At 41.0% G+C, this 21,350-nt stretch overlaps 1 protein-coding gene across 1 annotated transcript in view; it reads right to left on the bottom strand.

Moving 5' to 3' along the window:
- The window catches only part of LOC120538134, a 97,886-nt gene that overhangs the window by 12,809 nt on the left and 63,727 nt on the right, over positions 1–21,350 (bottom strand). The window contains exons 11-12 of the mRNA XM_039767568.1: positions 2,186–2,281; positions 137–370 (exon numbers count right to left, since the gene is read on the bottom strand). Coding sequence (XP_039623502.1) covers positions 137–370; positions 2,186–2,281 — 330 coding nt within the window. The remainder of the gene's footprint in view (positions 1–136; positions 371–2,185; positions 2,282–21,350) is intronic.

Raw genomic sequence — 21,350 nt, 5'->3', positions numbered from 1 at the left:
AGCAGCAGTAACAACGGGGTCACCATTTCAAAAACACGTAAACCTTTGCTTCCTATCCTTACTTCATTCTACAAATACAGAAAAGCTAATGAATATGATAATGTCCTTCAAGCCATCTACATAAGGGCCTTATCACCTGGAGAAAATGAATGGAGTCCTCCGACTCTGACAGCTGTACAAGATGTTCATCTCGTCTATTCAACTCCTCGATCTCAGTTTCTAGTTGCCTCTTGGGCCCTTCCACCTTCTCCACTTCTGTCTTCTCCATGTCTTTTATCAGCTGTACCACTTTCCTGTGGGTTTCGTTAATGCTGCGGATCAGCGCAGTAAAGGCCATCTTAGTTTCTTGTAACTCTCTTTCTGCAGAGGCCTAAATGAGAGACAAAGAAGTCGGAATTGCATTATCAGCTCATGCACTTTCTTGCCATCTGCAGTACATTTCTAAATTTTAAAAGTAAACTCTGTTAATGGAGTTAATGAAGGAGAATGTTTCTAGCCTGGACAGTTCTAAAGCATCTTTGATGGCTTTTGGATGTCATCCAGTTCCGTGATGCCTCTGCCAAATATCTCAATTCAATAAAAAATGTAATTTTCTAAGGCTGTAAGCTTATTACTTCTCTGACTCACCACATATTAGCTGTGCAGCGTGGCTTATCCATTCATCTATACCAACACACCCATCCTAGTTATGGGGGGCCGGGTCTGTCCCACAAGTATGGCTGTAAGATTTCTGCGATGTACAGAACACCAAAAGAATCACGGAACAGCCACATAAAAATGAACTAGCAGATGGAAACAGGAAAATGGCAAAAATTTCAACCTTTGGAAGAGATTACAAATATACCAAGGATTTTGATTAATCTGTCCATGAAACGATGACATGTTCATTTTGAATATTCTTTCAGTTAATTTTTTATAGAACTCCTGCTGTGACTCTGTGTGTGTTTGTATACATCATAGCACACCGGGTGTCCATAACCTGCAACATTAAGAAAGGTGTGTGGTTTAGCCAGATACAAAATTCAGGGAACAGCAACAATATCCAAAGCGATTTTCATAAATCGGGGAAACAGCTTTTTTGGATCCTCTCTATACTGTGCCTCAAATGAAGGTCTCTCTCCTTCTTTGGAGATTACTGGAAGGGTGCAGAGATAGCAACCCCGTCATGTCAGCTCAGTTGGCTGCGAGAGCAGCTTCAGCAAATAATAGACACTCCACCTGGACAAGAAATAGCCACTCATTGAGTTAAACACCAAGCGAGTCACAATCGTGTGCTCCAATGAGATGGAAACAAGCCAGATGAGCACGGCTCCAAGTTACAACTGAGTACGGGCATTCAGACGTGAGGACTTTTAGTTAATTGTGCATGAAAAAGTATTTACCACCTTACAGTTTTCACATTTTATTGGTATACAAGCAAGAAAAAAATTCACTGTACTGTACACTTGACAATACTGTCCCTCAAATTTACAAAATACAGTATAAGGAGAAAGAGGAGTATTGTCACTTGTGCGTTGAAAATGTCAGATCAGCATTGTAACGTGTACATGGTACAGTGAAAGTTTTACATCCACACTCGTACCGACATGCAGCAGTATTGATTCCAACACTCTAAGAAACTGTAAGGTTTTTAGATAAAGGACCAGGAAACGCAATGCAATCAGAGTTCATTAACCAGAATTTAAACCTATAGCGCTAACCAAAAATCAATGTTGAAACATCAAAAGAAGTCTTTATACCAGAAACACAGATAAAAGAATCGTTCATCAAAAATTCACAGTTGTATCCTAATCTTAGATCATTGATCTTTATAAGGTCGAACTGATGATGTCATACACTTCAGAGCCCCAGGGAATTCTGGGAAACACCACAAATGGTATCTACCAATGCAAAACAAAATGGCATCACTGCATAATGCAAACAATTTTCAGGGTTTTTGGGATGTCTTCAACAATAATATGTCAAAAATGAATTCCTTGATTGTAAAAACCGTTGTGCAGAGACATCGATTTTCACAAACACTTGAGGAACGTACATAAAAAAATTACAGAGAAACACCAGACCTGATTTTGTCACGATAAAACAGTAATTGAGATACCTTCATCCCATTAATAATATTAGATGTAACAGATAACAGATAAAAGCACAAACTGTCAGGCAAATGTCCACTTTGGCTTAATCTTACCTTAATCCGAGTCACAGTTTGTTTCAGTTCTTCAACATTCCCCTGTCTTTGTCGGATTCTGTTCCTGATGTCAGTCCTTGCTGCCTCCAGTTCAGTCTGGGTGGGAATACAAAATGGAGGAAGCGAATGGATTAGACTTACAGTAGGTTCAATCCCCACTACCATGTTATCATTTAAAAATGCAGTCTCCATTTTGGTCTTCCACTAACACTAACTCTGGGTTTTAAACCCCAGAAAACAGAGACTTTTGAAAATTCTACGGAGCCGTCAACCTCGAAAAAATGTGGCCTCAGAGATGTAATGTGGATCGGCCAAAGCAGACTTTTTTTGAAAATGCTGACTCTACTCACACTCTGATTGGTTGGTGGGTCTTATGTGATCTTTTCACTGATTAGATCCTACTCATTATAATGTCTCTTTCCCTGATTGGTCACCCTTCATGGAAGGAAAACAGATTTTAGCATAGCGGACAAACAGGAGTTGCTTTCCATGACGCTTGTTGTGTTGCTTACCTGTAGGCATCCAAAATGGGATTTTCTAGAGTTTAAATTCTGCATAAATGCGAAAAAGCTAAATCATTTACTGTTCACAGTTTTGTGATAAATCCTGTGGCTGGCGGTGTTAACATCCCTTAAAGGATTTTTCTGCCAATGTGTGCATGCCCAGTGTAGGTGAATGTCTGCATCATATGTGTTTTTGCCATTTTAGTGTGGACAAAGATGAAGTGAAATACTGGTTTGGTTGATTAGGGATCCTAAATAAGTGACTGTGTGTGCTACTGTGCCTTATAAAAAGTTTTCACTCCATTGGATGTTTTTTCCAACTTAAAGTTTAAATCCGAATAATATATTCAATCTCTTTTTGTTGTTCTGTTATTTCACCAAGTAATAATTTCTTTTTGTTTGCGCTAATGCGATCTTTACTATATTTTTTTGAGAGTTTCAAAGTTTCGTATTTCCATTATCTCTAACCTGCTCTGCATGTGTAGCACGCCAACGTTTTTGGAATCTTTTAATTCTCCTGGATACGCCTATTCATTGGGAAGAAACACTACTTTTTTTTTCCCCTGATGGCAACACGAATTACATGATCTACAAGTCTCTGACTTAAAGTTTAAATCCGAACAATATATTCAATCTCTTTTCATTGTGCCGTTATTTCACCGAGTAATAATTTCCATTTGTTTATGTTAATGCAATCTTTACTATCCTTTTTTTGAGACTTTCGAATTTTCATATTTCCATTATCTCTAACCTGCTCTGCATGTGTGCTGTGCCAACGTTTTTGAATTCTTTATGATGTTCTACTTTGTCATCTACTCTTCATCTTTCATTTCCGGCCCCGGGTGTGGTTAAATCTCTTGGCACAAAGTCTCGTCTCACGGGTGTTTAATGTCTCTCTGAGAAAATCACGTCTCGTCTCCTTCCAAGATTTTGTTTTATAATAGAGAGATACAACATGAAGGGCAGAGTGGTGGCTCTGAAGCTAAGAATCTGGGATGTTGCTGGTTTGAATCCAGCTACTACTTCAAGAGATCCTTCTCTCCTGGGCCCTTGAGTAAGGCCCTTACCCTTCAATTGCTCCAGGGGTGCTGTATAATGGCTGACCCTGTGCTGTGACCCCAAGGGGTTTGTGAAAGCTAACAAATTCCTAATATAAGAAATTGTATAAGGCAAAAATAAAGAACAAAAGAAAAAGCATTGAGTCACAGGAGAATTAACTTGGGTCTTTAACACTGAACAGCATGAAACAAATCTTTAATATCAAACTGAAAACAGATCTCTGCAAAGTTACAAATATAAAACACAGAAGAATTGATTCCATAAGTATTCACCCCCCTTCAAGTCTGTATTTTGTCGATGCACCTCTGTCAGCCATGATGGCCTTGAGTCTGTTTTTCTCGGGTCTCAATCAGCTTTGCATATCAGTCCACTGTCACTTCTCCCCGTTCTTCTTTGTAAGTCTGCTCAGGCTCTGTCAGGTTGCATGACGATGATCAATGAACAGCCACAAATTCTCAGTTGGATTGAGACTTGGCACTCCAAGACATTAATGTTGTTTCTAAGCCATACCTGTGTAGCTTTGGCTTCATTCTTACAGTCGTGGTCTTGCTGGAAAGCAAATCTTCGTCCAAGGTGCCTATTTTTTTACAGACTGCATCGGATTTTCCTCCAGAAATTCCAAGTATTTTGCTTTATTGATTTTACACTCAGCCCACACAAGCATTCCATGGCCTGCTGCCATTTAGCATCACCACAGCATAATGCTGCCACCACCATGCTTCATGGTGAGGATGGTGTGCGGTGTTTAGCTTTTGCCAAACATGGTGTTCAGTCTCATGGTTAAGCATCTTGTGACGTGTGAGTCCCTGTCTTGCACCCCAAAACATGAGGCTGAGTCTCAGTGTTTTAGCAAAACAAGCTTTATTCAGTTTGAAACAGGAACAGCACGGTTATTTATTGCAGTGGGATCTACCACTCTTCTATACACAGACACAGCAATTAGGCAGAGTCATGGCCAGGTGAGTGGCCAAGTAATACTGTTCCCTGTATTTATAATGTTCCTTGCATCACCCATCAACGACAGGCACTTATAGCGCGACCGCGGTTTGGCTCAGATTTGCTTTCTCTGCAGCACTGGGACCATGAGGTTGCCCTGGCAACAGATAGACTGTCTTCCACAGATGTGGCAATCACACTTTGGGATGCTCTTCGGCGTGTTGTCTCGTTGGGGGGAGTCCCAAAAGAGTTTAGAAACCTTACAATCTCAAATTTGGACCATAGAACCATCTTCCAGCTGATTTCAGAGTCTCCCATGTGTCTTCTGGCAAACTCTAGCTGAGATGTCTTGTGCGCTTTTTTTTAATTGTGGCTTTTTCTTGGCCACTCTCCCATAAAGCTACAAAGGGTGAAGCACCCAGGCACCAGTTCTCACCAACTATGGAAAAACCTTGTGTGTCACATCTTTCAGGTTTTCGGCAAATTGAGAAAATGATGTCACCCCTATAATTAACGATCTGTAGATTTCATTTTTCCTGAGCTTCACGTGCACAATATTGTTTTTTTCATGATAAACAACACCTGCCATTTAAATTGTGCAGTCGTAACATTTAAATCATGTGATCGTAATCCAACGTTTTCATTGGTAGGCGGTCTTTCCTCATTGGTCAGTGGAGTTGCTACGTTTTTGTCTTGCAGTATGTAAAATACTGCATACATACTGGCTTCTTCCATGGTGCTATGACTGGAATGAAGACATATTTGGCCATCACCACTAAATTATAACATCAAGGAAAAACCTAGTAACTCCAAAAACTTAAAAAACTCAATTTTGAAAAAAAAATGGCAGTTACTAAGTTTTTCCATTGCACGTGAGAGTTGCTGTCTGCACAGTCTCTCCAATCTCAGCCACTGTAGCTTATAACTTCTTCAGAGTTCTCATAGGTCTCTTGATGGCCTTCTAACAAACTCTAACAAGTGTTTTTTAACAGTGGCTTTCCATGTCCCATAAAGTTGCAACTGGTGAAGTACCTGGTCAAGTTATCGTTGTCTGCACAGTCGCTCCAATCTCATCCACTTTAGCTTGAAACCCCTTCAGAGTTCTCATAGCTCTTTTGATAGCCACCCTTATGAGTCATCTTCTTTTGCAATCACTCAGTTTTTGGAGATGGCCTGCTCTAACAGATTTCCTGCTCTGTTATACTTTTTCCATTTCCTAACAACTGATTTCAATGGGCTCCAAGGGATATTCGGTGACTCAGATATTTTCTTGTCTCCATCCCCTGACTTGAGCTTTTCAATCGCTTTTTTACAGAGTTGCTTACTCTTTTGTCTTCATTGTGTAGGTTAGGCCACCATAGTGATTCACAACAAGATGGACCTTTCAGATACAGAATTTCATTGACATTATAAGCAATTGAAACCCCAGACAGCTCATCTCTATTGAAATAATCAGTGACTTCTAAAAAGATCAGCTGCACCAGTGATGGTTTAGGTGTGTCATATTAAACTTATGCAATCAGTTATTTTGTGTTTTATATTTGTAATTAATTTTGATCACTTTTCCCTTTCACTTATTTTCTGCTGATCAAAGTTGGAAAAGCCAGATTAGCTCTACTGTGATTCAGTGTCGTATAACAATAAAATGTGAAAACTTCCAAGGGATTGAAAACTTTTTATAGGTACTGAATGTCAAGTCTGCAGAATATTTTCTTCAGGTACTTTGGTTTTCCTTCCACAATGTTAAGATTTCAAATTAGTGAGTGTGTGTGCTACTGTGCCGTGACATAAACTCCACTTTCACTTAGACCCCGGTTCCTAGCTTGTTGCCCAAGTTGGATTAAGCTGATTCAGTAATGAATGAATTTTATTTTCACGTTCCTTCAGGATGGCACACCCTAGCAATGCAAGCAGCTTACGTTCTCCCATAATATGCCATCTCAGCCTGTCATTACATGCTTGGAATGTACCCGGCAATAGTTATGCATACTAACAAACATCTGCAACAAAATTGGGCGCAATGACAATACTAAATGTGACGATTAAGATGCAAAGTATTAGCAAAATAGGAAATAAAATTAATTTTACATAAACCAGCCTATACAATAGTAAATACAGAATATAATGTAAGAACTTGACACTACCCATCTTATCGAGAATTGGCTTCTGGTTTTAGAAAAAGTCCAAATGCATGTAGAAAGTAAATCCTCAAACTGGAGAAAAGGATTGTGGGAGAAAACATGACCCCTTTAATCCACAAAACACACTTTATCCCCTCTTGCTATGATACATTAATTAGCTGCCCCCCAAAAAAGCAGCAGTTTTGCAATATGAAATACTGAAGAATGATGCGGATGCAAGGCTCATAAAGGCCATAAATTATTTATATCTTTAGTGCAATGAAGGAAATTAGATGAGATTAGATACACTTTATTAACCTCATGGGGAAACTGAGATACATACAGTAGAAGAATCATAAAAAAACAAGAATACAGACTCACAGGACTCATAATACACCCAATCAATCAATCAATCAATCGGTAAGTAATAAATAAATAAAAATAAACTTAAAGTACTTTGGGTTGAAGCACTGAATTGCCTGATAGCAGTGGACAGTAAAGATCTCCAGAGACGCTTCTTAGCACACCTGTATGTATTGTAACCACTAGGGAGCAGCACTGAGCCCCAGACCCAATAATGTCCATTATGGGTTCAAATAATGGAATTTTTAATCCAACAAGTATAAAAAAATGAAACCCAGCCCAAAACCATACAAAGAATTAAGTTTTTCTTCTCCTTCCACCTCCAGCTGAGTGTTACCTGCTGCCTCCTGACTTTGAACCTCTGAGGTAAGGCTGCTGGCTCATTTTATGCTGGCCCCAAACAGCTGCTGCGGACCTGGCATGACTTCCGGGGAGTACTTCCAGGTTTTTTGAAAGTCAGGGTATTCCTTCCCTAACAGCACCCCCTTGTGGCACCCAGGGACCCTGACAGGGCTGTACTTCTAGACTCCAGTTTCCATGAAGCCCTGTGGGTGTCCAAGCTGGTACACTTCCAGCAGAACATGGCAACCTAACATGTGGAGGATGGAACTGCTTCTGCTTGTCCATCCCCTGAACCTTCCCTTTTATCTCAAAGTCATGCCATCATCCAGCCAGGATACACATCTATCCTCCGTGACACTCTCAGTATCTAATGGGTGAATACAAAATGTTTTAAAGTGTATTCAACATCTCAAAGAATACCTGCAAGGAGACGTAACTACTTACTTGTTGGACAATCACCACTCACACATAGCCTAATGCAATGCATTTCCCTTTAAAAAATAACTATATGTGCAGGGAAGGAGCTCCACTAGTGACATAAAAGCTAAACAAGATCTGGGGTGAAGATATTAACCTCACTCAGCCTGTGAAATACGGAAAAAGTCAGGCTGGAAAACATCACAATAGCTGTACATTGCATTCCTTATTAAAGTGAGTGAAGTTATGCTCTACTTACTTAACCTCCCTAATAACCAGTGTAACCATAGTAACAGTATACATAAGGTGAAGCCACTCTTTCTTATTCTGCACTTGGCTGTCTATTTCCCTGTTGCACTGCATGAGCTGCAAAGCAAACACACAGGAATAATGAGCAGGGAGACTGCTATTAGACGGGTAAATGAATAACTAAAACTGCAGAAAGAGCCACCTAATGAAATGAGTGTCAACTATGCAATGGCAAAGGCAGGAAAATAAAAAGATGGACCTGATTGGTTAATTAGATCCACAGTTTGGGTTTAATTGATGGCGGTGATTTGAGCAGTTATGATTGGGGGCTGCTGTGCCTAACAATGAGTAACACCCTGTCCACGACTTACTTTCACTTTATTCAGGTTTGCTCCATACTCCCTGGCTGCTTCTGGGAGCCTCTTGAACTGGGAATAGTCTATAACATACTCACAGATGAGCCGGGCATACACAGACAGCAAGGGGTTTTATTAAAAACCAGACAAAAGTGTCCAAAGCACAGTGCTTCCAACAATCTTCAATCAAGAAATAAATAATCCATGCAATCAAAGTGAAACTCCGTGAGTTAGAATTCCATAAACAGTCCAACAATAAAACGCAGAATAAAACCATGCAGTATTTTAAGATAGAGAATTTTTTATCTGTGGAATCTCTGCACGATAACCAACTTTTTCCACCCTCACAAACGTACGCAGTTTTTAATGTCTGGAAAAATTTTGGGATTAAATCACTTAGAGATCTGTACATAGACAATGTCTTCGCATCCTATGAACAATTACACTCCAAATTTAACTTTCCAGCAACACATTTCTTTCACTACCTTCAAATATATACAGTGGTGTGAAAAACTATTTGCCCCCTTCTTGATTTCTTATTCTTTTGCATGTTTGTCACACAAAATGTTTCTGATCATCAAACACATTTAACCATTAGTCAAATATAACACAAGTAAACACAAAATGCAGTTTTTAAATGATGGTTTTTATTATTTAGGGAGAAAAAAAATACAAACCTACATGGCCCTGTGTGAAAAAGTAATTGCCCCCTTGTTAAAAAATCACCTAACTGTGGTGTATCACACCTGAGTTCAATTTCCGTAGCCACCCCCAGGCCTGATTACTGCCACACCTGTTTCAATCAAGAAATCACTTAAATAGGAGCTGCCTGACATAGAGAAGTAGACCAAAAGCACCTCAAAAGCTAGACATCATGCCAAGATCCAAAGAAATTCAGGAACAAATGAGAACAGAAGTAATTGAGATCTATCAGTCTGGTAAAGGTTATAAAGCCATTTCTAAAGCTTTGGGACTCCAGCGAAGCACAGTGAGAGCCATTATCCACAAATGGCAAAACATGGAACAGTGGTGAACCTTCCCAGGAGTGGCCAGCCGACCAAAATTACCCCAAGAGCGCAGAGACGACTCATCCGAGAGGTCACAAAAGACCCCAGGACAATGTCTAAAGAACTGCAGGCCTCACTTGCCTCAATTAAGGTCAGTGTTCACGACTCCACCATAAGAAAGAGACTGGGCAAAAACGGCCTGCATGGCAGATTTCCAAGACGCAAACCACTGTTAAGCAAAAAGAACATTAGGGCTCGTCTCAATTTTGCTAAGAAACATCTCAATGATTGCCAAGAGTTTTGGGAAAATACCTTGTGGACTGATGAGACAAAAGTTGAACTTTTTGGAAGACAAATGTCCCGTTACATCTGGCGTAAAAGGAACACAGCATTTCAGAAAAAGAACATCATACCAACAGTAAAATATGGTGGTGGTAGTGTGATGGTCTGGGGTTGTTTTGCTGCTTCAGGACCTGGAAGGCTTGCTGTGATAGATGGAACCATGAATTCTACTTTCTACCACAAAATCCTGAAGGAGAATGTCCGGCCATCTGTTCGTCAACTCAAGCTGAAGCGATCTTGGGTGCTGCAACAGGACAATGACCCAAAACACACCAGCAAATCCACCTCTGAATGGCTGAAGAAAAACAAAATGAAGACTTTGGAGTGGCCTAGTCAAAGTCCTGACCTGAATCCAATTGAGATTTGAGAAAACCCTCAAATAAAGCTGAATTACAACAATTCTGCAAAGATGAGTGGGCCAAAATTCCTCCAGAGCGCTGTAAAAGACTCATTGCAAGTTATCGCAAACGCTTGATTGCAGTTATTGCTGCTAAGGGTGGCCCAACCAGTTATTAGGTTCAGGGGGCAATTACTTTTTCACACAGGGCCATGTAGGTTTGGATTTTTTTTTCACCCTAAATAATAAAAACCATCATTTAAAAACTGCATTTTGTGTTTACTTGTGTTATATTTGACTAATGGTTAAATGTGTTTGATGATCAGAAACATTTTGTGTGACAAACATGCAAAAGAATAAGAAATTAGGAAGGGGGCAAATAGTTTTTCACACCACTGTAGAAACTTTTGTTAAATAAAATCTCCCTGACTTTCCTCACCTCTCACCTATGTCTACTCTGGAAAAAATATTAATCAGTCTTGAGGACTCAGACAGCATTTCTGTAACATATAAAAACATTTTACAGTCCCTCTCTTTCAAATATCCCAGAGTACATTGGGAAAGGATCTCTCACTCAACATTTCGGAAAAGGAATGCAAGGCAGCAATGCACAGAATTCACTTGAGCTCCATATGTGCAAAGAATACAATTATTCAACTTAAAATCATCTATCGAGCTATTCTGTCTCATTTACAGTTGTCCAAAATGTTTCCAGGGCAAGATTGAACCTGCGAACGTTGCGATCGAGCTCCAGCCTCATTAGGCCACATGTTTTGGGCCGGCACCCAATTAACAATATTTTGGATCAAAATCTTTAAATGCCTTTCAGACAGCCTTGGTGTCACTATCCCTTCTAACCCATTTACAGCTGTGTTTGGTGGATCCCCAGATGGGCTTAAAGTAAAGAAGGACAAACAAACTGGTATCGCCTTTACTTCACTATTGGCACATAGGCTTATTTTGCTCAATTGGAAGAATCCTAACTCACCTCTTCTAAGTCAGTGGGTAACTAATGTTATATACTATTTGAAATTGGAAAAAATCTAATTCTCACTTAGAGGATCTGTACAAAACTTTTTAAAAACCTGCAGGAGGTAATCAATAACATTTTAGAATAAACATTTAAATTGAGGAAGCAGGTTCTCTCCCCTCTTTTACTCCATTTATCTCTATTCATTTATAAATTATTCTATTCATTTGTCTTTACAAGCATAAACTTTTACTCTGCTAGTCTAGCTCTCTTTCTCAGGTATGGGGGTTGATTTGTTTTGAAACTTTTTCTTTTTTATTTTGGTAAAACTCAAGTTATGTGTATGGAGTGTTATTTGATTTTTAAAAATTCAATAAAATTTATATATATATATATATATATATAAATATATAAACATGCAACCAATGGGTTTATTCTCTTCCATTCTTTTCACTCATCCCAGCGCAACTTCCTCTGTCCCGTCTAGCCAGCTCACCCAATGGTTTGCTCAGCCGGGAGAGACACCAGAAACTGTGGTCCTCACCCCAGTCTTGGCAGGTTTCATTGGCGTCTGCCAGACTGCTCAGAGATGGCTGTCCTCCCGTCTTCCCTCACGCTCTCCTGACTTCTTATAGATCCTTAAGGAGCACTACGCCATCATCATACCCGCTCCTCCACTAAATCAGTGGGTAACGATCCACCCCAGAGCGCAGACTGTTTACTCTTCTGCAGGACTAAATGAGTCCTCCCTCTCAAGTTGGCTCTAAGGCCACGATACTGCGCTCACTCACGGTTCTGTTCCTCTCTCATTTCATCCCTCTCAAACTCTGTGGGAGGTGCTGCAATCATGGCTGCAGTGCTAATAAGGAAATGGGCCAATCCCCCTTGTTCGCACGTCATTGGGGGATCATTCACTTGCACATCTCACCAAAGCATGATGCTGCCATCACCACCTGGTGGGGATGGTGTGCAGGGTTCAAATATGGCATTTGGTCTAATGGTCAAAAAAGCTCAAACCCATAGAAGGCCATAGAAACCTTCTTCCAGCTGATTTCAGCAGTAACCAGTAGCTTTCACTTGACACATAAAGCTTTAACTGGTAAAGCATCTGAGGAACAGGGATTGCATACCCACTCTCTCCAATCTCACCCACTGTAGCTTGTAACTTCTTACAGCTCCCTGAGGTCTCTTGAAGGCCTCCCTCACTAGTCTTCTTCTTCACTTAGATTTGGTACATGCAGATTTGCATCTGTGCCATACTCTTTCCATTTCTTCATGGCTGATTTAACTGGACTTCAATACATATTCAGTGACTTTGATATTGTCTCATCTCCATCTCCTGAGTTGTGCTTTTCAATCACCTTTAAATGGTCAGAACCATGTAATTTAATCACCTTCCATGTAATTGAATTGTAATTCAACCATGTAATTGAATCACCTTTGTAAGTCAACCATGTAATTGAAATGTAATTGTAATTCAACTGTGTAATTCAATCACCTTTATATGGCCAGAATGTCAATCACCTTTCCATGTCAGAACCTTTACATGGTCACCTACGGTCAGAAAAGGAACGCAAGGTTGGGTGTTCTTTGACCTATTTTAAAGTATGTCAGGTCAGAAAAGGTTGAATTATTTTTGACCTGCTTTTACTTTTTGCAAATACCGTATATGCTGAGACAGTCCTCCATTAACTCTGTGATAGCAGAACACGATAAAAGCCTTGTACAGCTTCATGAAGAACACCAGTTAGTCTGGAATACCCTGACTAGAGCTGCTGATTAGCTGTGCATACTGCACCTGTGTCCGTCAGCCCTTTGTACAGAACAGGGCCGATCCTGGGTAGACGGCTACGTACCTATTTTCTGTTATGATATGACGGATATTACTATTACATGTACTACTTCAAACAGGATTAAGACGGTGTTAGGGTTAGAGTCGGGATGTATAAATAAAATTTTATTTCAAATGATTAGTTTTTATAAAAACTAAATAAAGAATCACAAAAATAAAAAATCACATAATACATTAATTTATTAGTTAAACATCAAAGAATGATTCTCCTAGCTTTAACAGTAGCAAATTCATCTATTATGTTTGAATGATCCCTAATAGGCATCAACGCATCGACTACAATACACGCTACACACAACTTTGTCAAACTTTGCTCACTGCAAACGCCGCCGCTGCTATAGTCGTCGGCCGCCCTCAGACTTTAAAATTCAAAGGCGGACAGCCGCCGGTCGCAGCATCACCGGCTTCTGCACGTCTCCTCAACGGCCGCCTTTGAGTTTGGCCGCCCACGTGCGGGGCACGTTTTTGCCCATCGCCAGGATCGGCCCTGGTACAGAAATATAAGCATTGCAGTAATTATGAACCACTACCAACTTTCTTCTTTTGATTTCTCTTCTCTGAATCCTCCTGTGGCACCTGGTACAAGCTATTTTCAAACCCGTGGAAGATTCCTCTGAGCTACTGGAAGTGGATGGAAAGATTCTTTCATCAGACTGGATAGCCCACCACAGACTCTAATGTAGAAGGCCCAGAAGGGGTTGGGCGGCCACTTGGTCAAAGTCTTCAGGACTCTGACTGTGGCTGACTTTTGTAGCTGTTACAACTGACTGAGGACCCCCAAGTCGTTTATTTTCTCCGGAGATGCTGCTGGCTGACATTTCTGTTTTCCCTGCTCCATTGTTTGCTGGCCATAGTTCAGTGATGAATTTATAGACCGATATTGCTGGGCTCCATTTATGTTGATCAGTTTCAAGCTATTTTGCTTTCCTGTCTGTTTAAACAAATGTGTGTCTTTATGCGTGCTCATTATGTAACTAAGAATTTGTAAGAACATTAGAAACATTGCGATAACAACAGGCCATTCAGCTCAAGAAGCTTATCCTAAATAACATCAAGTCGAAATTTGAAGTTCCCTAAACTTCTGGTTTTCATTACACTACTTGGCCATTCTTTTCCCAATGTCGATGGATATATTAAATGAAGAAAACTAACTCACTAACATTTCTGAAATATCTGCCCTTAACAAGTTTCCATCCAAGTCCGTGTATCCTTTTCAAGTAATGGGTGGGGTCCACTGTACTAACTTCCTTTATAATTAATCACATCCCCTCTTAATTTAAAGATTTATCTCCTTCATTCTCTCCTCATAACTCACCTCACTGTCCCAGAATCAGCATAGTCGATCTCCTCCAGACTTTCACTAGTGCTGCTCTGTCTCTTTTATAATATGGAGGCCAAAACTGCACACAGCACTCCAGGAGAGGCCTCACTAGTGCATTACAAAGCTTCAGCATAGCCTCCCTTGACTTGCACTCCACACATCCTGATATATAAATCCGTATTTCCATTAAAAACAAGAATTGCTCACAACACTTTGCATCTGTACTCATTGAAGAGCACCAGACAAAACTAAACTGAATTGGAACCTGGAAACTGGCATGAGTACTGATCACTGCACCACCATGCTACCCTTCATACTCCATCAATTCACCGTTTATCTAAATCAGGATAATGGAGAGGAAGAGCAACCTGTGTGTGCGAGGCAGGAGCAAACCCTAAAGGGTACGCCAGATCACTGTAAAGAATACTCACATTTTAAATTATTATAAATGCATGGAGAAATAAATAAATAAAGAAGACATTTCCAGAATGGCTTGCAGCTCTCCACACAAAAGGTAGAAGTTTACTTCTAAAGAAATGAAGGTTTAGAATTTGAGCACTTAATCATTTTGTTAAAGCAACTCGCTTACCTGTCTCTCTGCCCCCTCTCATGGCCCTGGTGTTCAGGCACTGGAGGGGCAAACACACAGTTTAAAAAATCCTTATTTTAACACTGGGTATAATTTTCCCAGCCTTCTTGCCCCCTTACTGGGGTATACAGAGGACATGGCCAACAGAGCTGGAGGCTGCTGGCACCTGCCATAAGGAGATTTCACATACAACAGAAAGCAATATTTATATAGACAAGAAATTAGATCAGCGGTTTAATAGAAGATGAGAAAAAAATTGCTGAATAAGAAAAAGATGAAGGTTGCTATAAATATTTAATACATTATATTACTGAGGGATACCTATTACTTTGCTGCAGTGGGCTGGCTCCCTGCCCGTGGTTTGTTCCTGCCTTGCCCCCTGTGTTGGCTGGGATTGCCTCAAGCCGACCAACGTTACCCTGTGTTAGGATATAGCAGGTTGGAAGATGACTGACTGACTGACCTATTACTTTGTACATCATCTGCCTCTACCCTACTGGCTCTTAATGTTAAAACTCTACTGGTAAGTAACACTCACATTTTAGTAAAAAAAAAAAAAAAAGATTAGAGAATAGCTTATCCCTTTTGATCCCTTTAATCTTTACTTTAAAGGCACACTAGCTGTGGTACCTGTCTAGGTCAGGTTGAAAATTAAGTAACCAGCATAGAACTCAGTGTTAATTTTTGCCCTGAACCATGTACTAGAATGTTTTTGGTAATACATGAAGTAATAAAATACTTTACAAACATTTGTAGCAAAAAATGCATAACGTTTGTAACTCCAACAGATGGTGCATCACAAACATTTGTAGTAATAAAATGCATTGTATTAGTCATTTTAACAGATTGTTCACCTGAAGCATTTGTTGCAATAAACTGCACTGGATTTGCTATTCCAACAGAAAGCACATCACAAACATTTGTAGCAAATAAAATGCATTGAATTTGTCATTCCAACTGATGGTGCATCACAAACATTTGTAGTGAAAAAAACCATTACATTTGTCATGCCAACTGATGGTGCATTAGAAACATTTCTAGTAAAAAAAATGCATGGCATTTGCAATTCAACAGATGGCACATTGCAAACATTTTTAGTAATAAAATGCATCACATATTCATTCCAACAGATGGTGCATCACAAATGGACCTGGGTTGCAGGGGTGCTGGAGCATTTCCCAGCTATCACATGGCACAAGGCAGGAACAAACCCTGGACAGGGCACTAGTCCATCATAGGGCTAACACAAAAATTTGTAGTAATAAAAATATATTGCATTGATTATTCCAACAGATGGCGCAACACAAACATTTGTAGTAACATGTCACAATGCATTTTATTACTAGAAATGTGTGTGATGTGCCATCTGTTGGAATGACAGAGACATAGTAACCCGATAGACACACAGATACTTATCCTGATATTAAAGTGAATGTGTAATTGACTTCTGAGTAAGTGAAGCCACCGTTCAAATCTTTAGAATGTAAGCATTCACTCAAATTACTCTCACCTCTTTCTCAGCCCTCTCTGCTTCAAGACCCACCAGATCATGTCCACGGTGCTCAGTAACCCCACATTGTGAGCAGATGCACATCTGATCGCTTCTGCAGAACAACTCAATTAACTTTTGATGCTCAGTACAGAAGTTCTTCTCAAGGTTTCTGCTGGGCTTTACCAGTCTGTGATTCTGCCAAGCAGGATCTCTTTGATGTGGCTGGATGTGAATCTCGCAGAAAGAGGCCCGGCAGGTCAGGCAGGATTTCACTGCCCGGAACTTATTCCTCTTGCAAAAATCACAGGCTATATCCTGGGCTCTAGCAGCACTTTGAGATGCAGGAAGCGTCAGAACTCTCAGTTCTCTTGCAATCTTATTAAGATGGATGTTTTCTTGAAAGTCAGGTCTTGGGATGTTGACGGATTGACAACTGGGACAGCGGCAAAGGAGTCCTTTAAAGTCACCCCAACAGGCATTAATGCATTCCTTGCAGAAACTGTGCCCACACTGCAGGGAGATGGGATCCTTCAGTATGTCCCGACACACGCAGCAGGTGAGCTTCTCCTGCAATTGTGAAATGTACTCTTCTGCCATGGTGTTTCAGGAAGAAAAGCTTCAGGCAGACAACTGGTAGGGCGTCTGGTAAAGTGAAAGGAAACCGACTGCTGCCTGCTAATTATCAGGTGAGCGCTGGAGGGAAGTGCAGCAGCGGTAGGCGAGGCTTTTATGTCTTCCAGTAAGCAGAGCAGGGTGTGTACTCTGAACTCTTTATGTAAACCAGCCCATAAATGTCCACATTCTGGAACAACAAACGACATTACAGAATGGCTGTACTTCAGCAAACACTGATTAAGCCTTACTTTATATAATAGCACCTCGCTGAACACTTCAATAAATATAAATGCGGGCATATTTTTAAAATATTCACAAGTCAGCATTCAGGCTATCAATTGAGTAGCGACGTGATACAAAAATAGACATTAGTGGATAGCAGTAAGTTGTTGGATCCATTAGAGGCCTTCTTTACTAAGTGTAGTATGTCCCGGTAATCCAGTTAAACATTAAGCTATATAATGTGTACAACTGAGCAGAAAAATAAAGGATGCTTTCTGAAAAGTCTGATTTCACCTGTACACATTAGAACATTAAGCTGGCCCTTGCAGAATTATACAGCTCTGGAGAGCGTTTTGAAAATGTCTTCATTTTCAGGAGTTAAAAAAGTGGGTAGTGTGGACAAAAAGGACAAATGGAGGCTAACAAAGACTAGTAATGTGGATGTGGCCTTAAAGCCAAAGCTTCTGCCTTAAATTGAGTGCAGTTCTTTGTCAGTCAAATATATACATGGTATGTGTTATTATAAAGTGTGGTATACTATCAGGAACAATTCTTGGTCCGTTACTTTTGGTACCTACTGCTTCATAAATTTTAGGACAGAACTCCACAAAATAAAAATGAAAAACTTACCCAAAATGGCTTCCTTAAAATGGTCAAATGAATAAATGAGAAAGACAAGTCAAGTCAAGCCAAGCTGGGGAGCATGCACCAGTACAGTGTGTTGCCACACCCACTTATACGACGAAACAACTCGGGATCCCAGTTTGCAACTCCCCAGGCAGACACGCAGTCCAGTCCCACCCTCCGGAAATGACCCTCTATCTGCCGCAGCCAGGTGTTATGTGGGCGACCCCTTGGCCTGGTCCAGCCACTCGGGTCCTCAACAATGAGCATCTTACCCTCGGCCATAGTGCCGTAACTGATGCTCCCTCACAATGCAAGTAATGTGCCTCATTCGGGACTCCATGAGCAAGTGCTGATTCGACAACAACAACAACAACATTTATTTCTATAGCACATTTTCATACAAACAATGTAGCTGAAAGTGCTTTACATGATGAAGAAAGAGAAAAAAGACAAAATAAATAATTAAAATTAGGGAACACTAATTAACATAGAATAAAAGTAAGGTCCGATGGCCATAAAGTCAAACCAACGGTACCCAAGGATTTTCCGAAGAGACACGGCACTGAAGGAGTCCAGTCTTCATCTCAAGTCAGTAGGTAGCGTCCATGTCCCACAACCACATAGCAAGATAGGAAGCACCAGGACTCTAAAGACTTGGACCTTCGTCCTTTGGCATAGATATCGGGAGCACCACACGCCCCTTTCCAGCGACCTTGTGACCCCCCATGCTCTCCCAATCCGTCTACTGACTTCATAGGAAGAGTCACCAGAGACATGAATGTCACTGCCGAGGTAAGTAAACTTCTCAACAAGGTCAACACTCTCTCCGCAGACAGACATACTGCTGACGCCCGTGCCCAAGAAGTCATTAAAGGTCTGGATCTTTGGTTTTTATCAGGACACTCGCAAGCCCAGACACTCAGACTCCTCGCTCAGCCTCCCTAGTGCCCCGATCAGAGCCTCCATTGACTCAGTGAAGATCACAGCATTGTCAGCAAAGTCAAGATCTGTGAATCTTTCTTCACCAACAGATGGCCCCCAGACACTGGACCCCATTACTCTGCCCAACACCCAGTCCATACAAGCATTGCACAGAGTAGGAGCAGAACACACACCTGATGAACCCCAGAATCAACTATGAAAAACAGAGGTTCTGCCTCCGCTCTGCACAGCACTCACAGTACCAGTGTACCGGGCATCCCACAAACCCTCAGGATGTCCCACAGAGCAGCTCGATCAACTAAGTTGAACACTTCACGAAAATCGAGAAAGGCTGCAAAGAAACTCTGGTGATATTCGCATTTGCCCTCCATGAGAACCCTCAGTGCCAGGATGTGTTTGATGGTAGACTTCTTAGGCATAAAACCAGACTGTTCTGGTCGCTGGTAGGTGAGCAAGTGGTCACTGATCCTATTGAGGACGACCCTAGCAAGGACCTTACCCGGCACCGAGAGCAGTGTTATCCCACTGTAGTTGCTGCAATCTAGGCGATCACCCTTCCCTTTCCAAATAGGGACGATAAGTCCCGTTTTCCAGTCAGTTGGGATGATACCAGTCTCCCAAATGGAAAAAAAGATTGCTTGCAATGCCAGGAGGAGAGCCTTACCACCAGCCTGCTGAAGTTCACCCCGGATACCACAGATCCCTGCAGCTTTTCCTCCCCTCAGCTAGTTCACCACCTGTGCAATCTCAGTGAGACTGGGTGGTTCACAGCTAATTGGAGGATCAGCCTCAAGGACCGTGGACCCAGAGATATCCAACGTCCTAGCTGGAGGATCAGCTTTGAACAACTGCCCAAAGTAGCCAGCCCAGCGGGTTACAACAATGAGAAAGACACTTAACTAAATTATGAAAACAGACTACATCAATTCTAAATGTTTCCAAACTAAGATTCATCACACCTAGAGCTTGATCCACAAAAGGCGGCCTGGACAGAGTTCTGAATATGTATGTTTATTATAATGCATTGTTACAGACAGGAACATGACACGTTTCTTATGGTGACCAATTACCCAGGTGGCTTGCAGTGGAGTGTGATGGATGAGGATCAGCACCTTGAAGTTAAAGTTCATGGTTCTCAGCCAGAAAAGGGGATAGGATGCTTCCTCGAGTAGAGGAGCTTAATGCTGCGTTCCATTTGGAATGGGAAGTTGGAATTTCTGAGCCCTTAAGTTGGATTTTCAACTCGGAAACTCTGGGCTGGTTTGTCAAGTCTGAGTCAGATCCTGACGTCAATCCAAAATGGTGACATACAGCATGGATATTAGTGAGAACTGTAGTATTACACTGTATATTAGCCCTTCTGTCTGTCTATGTCTCATGAAATCAGTCGTACATACAGTACCATCCACCTTCTATCTGTAGACATGCTGCTACAGTATTCGGATACACAAAATACATTGTAATGCGTTATTTTCTGAATGTTTTACTATAATGCAGATAACCTGGGTGTGACGTTATTCTCAGCTCCGATATCCAAGGTAACTGGAACACACCATAAATATCTTGTCATCTTCTTCACAAGTGAGGAACGAATGGATAGGGGATCAACAGGCAGATCAGAGCAGCATCTGCTATGATGTAAATGTTGTACTAGTTAGTCGTGGGGCAGAGGGAGCTGAGTCGAAAGGCTGATCTACATTCCTACCCTCACCTAAGGTCACAAGATTTGAATAGTGACCAAAAGAAGTAGATTGCAGATACAAGCAGCAGAAATTAGTTTCATTTGCACAGCAACTGGACTTCATTAGAGAGAGGGTGAGAAGTGCAGACATTTGAGAGGAGCTCAGAATACAACTGCTACTTAACCTTGAACATTGAAAGGAGTCAGATAAGGTGATTTGGGTGTCTGATTAGGATTCCTCCTAGACACTACCCTTGGGAGGTGTGTCAGGCGTGTCCAACTGGGAGGAGACCTTAGGGTAGACCAAGGACACGCTGGAGAGATTATGTCTCTTGGTTGGCCTGGGAACACCTTGGTATCCTCACCACCCAAAGCAGTGGATAGGGAATGTCAGGGCATCATTGCTTACTGTATATTGTTGCCCCCATGACCCAGACACAAATGGATGGATAGATGGACCCACTGGAGAAAACCATCAAAAAACATAAAATCAATTTCCATGGTTATGCAGATGGCACACAAGCCAGTCACTCCAGATTACACAGATAAATTAAACAGTTACAGAAAATAAAAGCAAATGGAGATTTTGCTTCCTGAACACTTTGGGTGTATCATATGGAATTTGACCAACCAAAAATTCCCTTAAAATTTTCCTATCATGTATCATTTTATTGCAATTACTTATTTTGGTGATTTCCTTTCATATTTTAAGTATAAATATAAAATACAACAAGTACAAGAAATCATAACGAAACAACGTGCAATGTGCTCCTCAGTATATGGAGCTTCAAACAAGCTGGGATGCCCCTGTGTCGGAGTGTTG

Source organism: Polypterus senegalus, chromosome 10, assembly GCF_016835505.1.
Source record: "Polypterus senegalus isolate Bchr_013 chromosome 10, ASM1683550v1, whole genome shotgun sequence".
In the NCBI taxonomy this organism is placed as follows: Eukaryota; Metazoa; Chordata; class Cladistia; order Polypteriformes; family Polypteridae; genus Polypterus; species Polypterus senegalus.
The sequence above is the reverse complement of the archived record's forward strand: the minus strand, read 5'-3'. Positions and strand labels throughout refer to the sequence as shown.